Source organism: Mus caroli, chromosome 13, assembly GCF_900094665.2.
Source record: "Mus caroli chromosome 13, CAROLI_EIJ_v1.1, whole genome shotgun sequence".
NCBI classification, from domain to species: domain Eukaryota; kingdom Metazoa; phylum Chordata; class Mammalia; order Rodentia; family Muridae; genus Mus; species Mus caroli.
In genome coordinates, this window is record NC_034582.1 from 85,356,975 (window position 1) to 85,363,359 (window position 6,385).

A 6,385-nucleotide genomic window follows, 5' to 3' on the forward strand; every position below is an offset into this window, starting at 1 on the left:
CGGCCATCACTGGAAGGAGAGGCCCATTGGACTTGCAAACTTTATATGCCCCAGTACAGGGGAACGCCAGGGCCAAAAAGGGGGAGTGGGTGGGTAGGGGAGTGGGGGGGTGGGTATGGGGGACTTTTGAGATAGCATTGGAAATGTAAATGAGGAAAATACCTAATTAAAAAAGAAATTAAGTATCCCCCCCCTCCAAAAAAAAGGAAAACGTGTGTGAAGGTAAAAAATGTTTTGGATTAAATACTATCTAATAGGACACAGGAGTTTTTATTTCTCACTAGTCCTAATTAAGAAATATTCCTTAGTGTCTATGAACCAAAGAATATAATAAGTGACTTATTGTCAGATACAAAGAGACACAAATACACAATTTTTTTTTTTTTCTGAGACAGGGTTTCTCTGTATAGCCCTGGCTGTCCTGGAATTCACTCTGTAGACCAGGCTGGCCTTGAACTAAGAAATCTGCTTGTCTCTGCCTCCCAAGTGCTGGGATTAAAGGTGTGAGCCACCACTGCCCGGCCACAATATCTTTTATGTTACTTAGAAGAACTCACATTAAAATTTGTCTTCATTTATATGATATATGATATATTTGTACTTATTTTTCACATTTAGTTTTCCTAACTTCACTGATTTCTCAAGCTTTTAACTTTCTTAAAAATGCTGTTTTTTTTTTTAATTTTGTTCACTTTCTGATATTTCATTAGTTCTTTACTTTAAAATTTCCAAATCATAGGCTGGGCAGTGGTGGTGCTTGCCTTTAATCCCAGCACTTGGGAGGCAGAGGCAGAGAGACAGACAGAGAGACAGAGAGAGGCAGGTGGATTTCTGAGTTCAAGGCCAGCCCAGTCTACAAAGTGAGTTCTAGGACAGCTACGGCTACACAGAGAAACCCTGTCTCAAAAAAAACAAAAACAAACAAACAAAAATCCAAATCATTTCTATCTTATGTACTTAGGAATTCTATGTAAATAGAGTGAGCCAAACAAAAGCTTGCTCGCATCTCCCTTGCACATCACAGTGAACTGTGGTTAGAGCCTCCATCCAAGGCCCTGGAGCTTCACTTAGGCTTTTGGTTTTCACTTATGCCATTATGAAAAAGAAAAATGACAGACACTGAGCTTAGCACCCTCTGGCATGACTTGTGCACCCACCTATGTGTACTGGATCCTTCTGCATCACCTAATATTAGCCTTTCTCTGCCTTCTTACAAGGTGTTAAACTATACTAACCCTTACCAGGGTTCCATTCTAGGTCACATTGGAGGGCGAAGATGCGTCTCTTTTCTTTCTGAATTTGGGTGACTTCCTCTAATATTATACAGTCTTATTTTGTATCCCAACTGTATTTGTATGTTGATAGATGTTTAAGTTTGTTATATTTCCTTGCTACACTAAATAGAGCAGCAACAAACATGGATGTGCAAATATTTCTGTAGAAGGAAATAAGAGTTCTCCAGGAATACTCCCAGGAGTGGAATAACTGGGTCCTATGGCAGTTCTAGTTTTAACTTTTTGAGGAACCTCCAAACTGATAGCTAATGGCTGTATTATTTTGTATCCGAACTAGCACTAGCTAAGGACTTCTTTCTCCCCATATCTTCACCAATATTTGTTGTCAGATTTCTTGATGATAGCATTTTGACTGGGGTGAGATAGTATCTTGAAGTGGTTTTAATTTGTACTTTCTTGATGACTATAGATTCTGAACACTTTAAACATAGTTATTGGGTACTTCCGTTTCTTTCTTTAAAAACTGTATGTTCATTTCATTTATCCATTTGTTGACTATCAATTTTAGTTTCTTGGTATTTAATTTCTCTTCTTCTGACACCTCCTCCTCCTCCTCCTTTTTGTAAAGTAAGGATGTTAGCTACATCTGAAGTGTAGCTGGTGAAGATTTCCCCCATTGTATTATGGCCTATTTGGTCTAGTAGTTTCTTTTTAATTACATATTGTTCCACTTGTCAATATTTGGGGCTCACTCTTCTACTGATAAAATCCTATTCAGAAAGTTCTTGCCTATCTCAAAGGCTTCAAGAGTATTCACCATGCTTTCTTCTAGAATTTTCGACATTTTAGGCTTTGAGTGTTGACATTTTGTTTAATCAGATCCCTGCTTACTCATCTAGCCTGTCTCTCAGTCATTTTCTTGCCCTACCAATATACAAGAATCCTTTGGGATATGTTATAGTGTTTCTTCTATATTGGTTTGTTATCACCAAAACAAAGAGATTTTTCCCCCAAAGCCAGATTCTACTTTTCATAATCATAACAATTATAAATACTTCCCATCAAAGTTCCAAGAAACCTGACTTTATTCTCCAGTGCTCTGCCAGACAATACCCTGTGTATTATCCATGTGAGTGAGGTACAGCTGAGATCAGCTAGTAATCCAGCACCCTACAGTAAGGTCTATATTTGGAACATAGAGCAAAGAGAGTACTTGACCAGGAAGCTGAGCATCTGCCAAGGACCACCGGGAAAGAGGATGTATGCTCAGCCTCTTTCTCCCAGGCCAGCATACCATGATGACAGCTTTACACCGGGGCTTTAGATTACTAGTCAGGGCTCAGCGCAGTGTCCAGGTCTACTACTCTCTCTTCCTTCAGCTCTGAAAAGAGCAACCTTCCATTTCTCCCATTCTTCATCATTACAGCTTTACCTACAACAGAAGGATCACAAGCATCTGTTTAGAATTCTGCCTTTTCAGAGATTTGGAAATGTCATGGTTTCCTTTTCACTGCTGGCAGGAATCGCAGGTTTTTGCTGCAGTCCATTGATTCGGCAGTGGAGGGCTGATGAGTGGTTAGGTGTGCTTGATAAAGTCTGAGACTCCTCCTCAGCAGAGGACTCTCTAAGGATATGTGCCTCTGTCTGATCAAGCTTGCAGTTACCAAGGTGGTTCTAGAAGCTGCCTTTTAAATGAGCCAGGGAACCTATAAAGTTTTCTACAGTAATCTCTACATGTGTACTGAGTGGCCACCTCTTCCTGGGCATTACAGAGAGTGGGAAGATGCAGAGTGGGACATGGCTTCCAGTGATCTATACTTAGGAAAATAGCAAATTCTTAACCCCCAAGTTCCCCTGGGCAGGCTTCCCTAACCTCTGCAGATTGGGGTTAAAGGTCACTCTTCAAACGTCCCATATTATAATTTGCATTTATCTCCAAGGGCAAGCTCTGCTGTGATCACCTGTTGACTGGTCTCCCCATCAGCAGGCTCTCCTCAGGGACCGGGTTCTGTTTTAGCCCTCTTTGTTACATCTAACTGTTTTGTCTTTCTTGGTTGTATGTATGATAACCATGAAGGTATGCTACAATGTTCTGATTAGTAAGCTAAATTTTGTTTAGTATAAACCTAAACACCTAAGTGTTTCTGTGTGACATATCATTCCCCCCCGCCCTTTTTTTTGGTATAGGTGACAGTGAGACTGAAGTAATTTTTTGTGAGAATGTTCTTCAGGGTCGAAGCAAATGGTTCAGCAACTAACAGTTATACTCTTTTCGTATTCCCAAATTCAAGTGGTGTCCTGATCAGCTTCATCTTCTCAAACCTTTTGTAGGTAGATGATTACTAGCTTATGTTATAGATGAGAAAACAGAGGCAAACAAGAGCCTTAATTTTTTCTTCGTTCACACAGCAAGGTTGTAAAACCACTAAACTTTAATGCCTGTGCTTCATTCTGTTTAAAAGAAATTCAATTCAAATATTCTTTCATAAAGTGCTGTGATGTGGTGGTATCAGTCAGGATTCAGACACGCTAATTAAAATCACACTAAATACAACAACAGAAAGAATATAATCTAGGCAAGTAACTAAACTGCTTGTTTAAAAAAGCATAGAAAGAACAGTGAAGTGATGTAGTTTTATAAAATCATTCATCTCCATAACCAATCATTAGAGCTGAAAGATCAAACTAAAGAGGTTCTGGTTATGAAACTATGGATAGGAGATTTTGCTAGCTGAATTTTTGACTACTAAGGGTAGGGGAGACATAGATGGAGGAGGGAGGGAGGGAGGGAGGCAGAGAGAAAGAGAGAGAGAGAGAGAGAGAGAGAGAGAGAGAGAGAGAGAGAGAGGAGAGAGAGAGAGAGAGAGAGAGAGAGAGAGAGAGAGAGAGAGAGAGAGAGAGGAGAGAGAGAGAACCAGAGCCACTGAGCATCCCTGTCTCAGTCACTTCAGGAGCTCAGGAACTGGACTACAGCTCTTGAAGGCAAGGTGTTGCTCAGTTATGTTTGTGCATCTCAGGGGCCAAGAAGCAGCCTGTCTACTTATGCTAGAAACAGATGGAGTAGAATGAGCTGCTGTCTTCACTCTGCTGCGGGAGGAGCAGCCCTGATGACAATGGTGTTAGCAGCTCTTTCCCTCCTTCCTACTTTTATTGTCCTCTTAGAACTCTGTGTTTATAAGAACTTAACAGGGAGGCAGTTAATGAGTGACTAAGGTAGGAAACGCATTCTTTGTGTGTGTGTGTGCGTGCATGTGCGTGTGTCCGTGCACTTACATGTGTGGGGGAATGCATGTGCCATGATATGCATGTAGAAACAGAAGGACAACTATGTGGGGTTCCCTTCTACTTGCTTTATGTAGGTCCCTAGATTTGAACTCCGGTCAGCAGGCTTGCACAGTGAAGATAAATGCCTTTACTGGCTTAGCCATTGTCAGCTTCTTTAAGATGGCCTTGGAGCACCAAGACATGACAGTTTATTACTGGAGTGGCAGGAAGCAAATTTAAGGAAGTTATGGTGGCATCTTCTCCTACACCAATCATTTTCTTAATCACATTGTAAAAGGAGTACTTGGGAAACCAAGAAGATGAACTGAAATCTATGGTTAGCACTTAAAGGAGAAAAGCACTGCTTGGTAAATAATATGTGTGGGGCAAAGCACCACATGGAAAGCATTTCATATGTTTTTTTATTTATTTTAGATAAGATGGGAAAAAAACATCACATTGGGGGAGCCGCCCGGATTCTTACATTCTTGGTGGTGGTAAGTATCCTTTATTTCATTTTTACGTGATACTGCATTTCAGTAAGCTCTTCATGATCCCTACTCTTGCTTGGTTTTTCATTTTCTACAGTTGTGAACTAAAATGTAGTGTTTGAAAACAAAACCAAAACCTCAAGACCAATATTCCTGCATTTCCTTAAAGATACTACTGTTGAATCAGAATGGACTTGGAGCTAGTGTGTGGGTTTTAGCTGTGCTCATTACGTTCATTTGGAGAGTTGCTATACGAGATACTATAGGTTGAATGGGGTATACAGTGAAGTGTATTTCCTTAGGGCTGCAGAGCATAGGCATTCTGAGATCACAGTGCTGTTAGATCAGTCTTGTAATGAGGGCTCTTCTGATGGCTTGTAGGCAGCATATCCTTGCATGGTGGTGGGAGAGAGGGAACGCAGGGAATCAGTGTTTATTCTTACAAGGGAATTAATCCCATCGTGACGGCTCTACCCTCATGATGTCAGCTAAATGTAATTATTTTCCAGAGACTTCACTTCAAAGTGCCAACACACAGGGAGTCAGGACTTCAGCGTCTAAATGTGGAGAAGGTACACTTCATTCCATAGCAGTCTCCTTTTTTGTCTTGCTGCGGCAGATGAGGATGGCACTTTTTCTTGGCTCTGAACTTCTGACTAGCTATAAGATTGCTTTCTGTAAAGAGGCCTGAGGGTTGCGGTGAGACTAAGTTGGTAATAGGCAGTCATGTGTATTGGCGTGCTAGCCACCCAGTTTCTTCTTTGAACTTCACTTTTCTTGGGAGCATTGAGGGTAGGAGACAATGATCTGAATGGCATATTCAACATTAGACTAGTCATATCTTAAAATAACAACAGCAAATGGTACATATGGTGAGCACTTTCAAGACTGAGAGGCTGAGGGCGGCAAAGGGTAGATCTAGTGAGCCATTCAAGAGTCTCAGCTGTGATGAGTGTAAAGGGCGACACCTGGTCAAGTGTGCCGATTGGCTGGGAGAGTGTGAGTTGTTCTGATGCTCACAGAGAGGAGAGGAAGAAAAACAGAGCTTGGTACCACAGGGGTAGGTAGAATTGGAGGTCAAAGAAGAGTGTATAATTGCACACAGACTGGAACATGTAACAAAGAGGAGTCTGTCTCTGTTACTGTAATATGGGAGGAGGTGCAGGGGTGCTTGTAGGTTTGGTGATAAGAAATTCAGTTATTCTCTGCCAAGTATGATATGAGAAGTTGTGACGAGGGTGCTCAGTGTAGTGATTGTGTTAGTGCATGGTTTAGGTGGGAAATCACCTTAAGTATTTATATATAACCAATGGGGCTGAGGAAGAGGGAAGGGAGGGAGACCTGAGGGACATGTGACATGTGTGTTTGTGTGTGTGTGTGTGTGTGTGTGAGAGA

The 6,385-nt window shown here is 41.3% G+C and overlaps 1 protein-coding gene across 10 annotated transcripts in view; it reads left to right on the forward strand.

Annotated features, from left to right (window-relative positions):
• Ssbp2 (single stranded DNA binding protein 2) overlaps positions 1 to 6,385 on the forward strand; it is a 240,715-nt gene that overhangs the window by 79,514 nt on the left and 154,816 nt on the right. For 9 of the 10 annotated variants that reach the window (XM_029468157.1, XM_029468161.1, XM_029468156.1 and 6 more), the window contains one exon: positions 4,935 to 4,996. In XM_029468157.1, the coding sequence (XP_029324017.1) occupies positions 4,935 to 4,996 (62 nt within the window). Of the gene's footprint in view, positions 1 to 4,934; positions 4,997 to 5,499; positions 5,563 to 6,385 lie in introns of all 10 variants that reach the window. The other variant, XM_029468162.1, reaches the window with a different exon arrangement.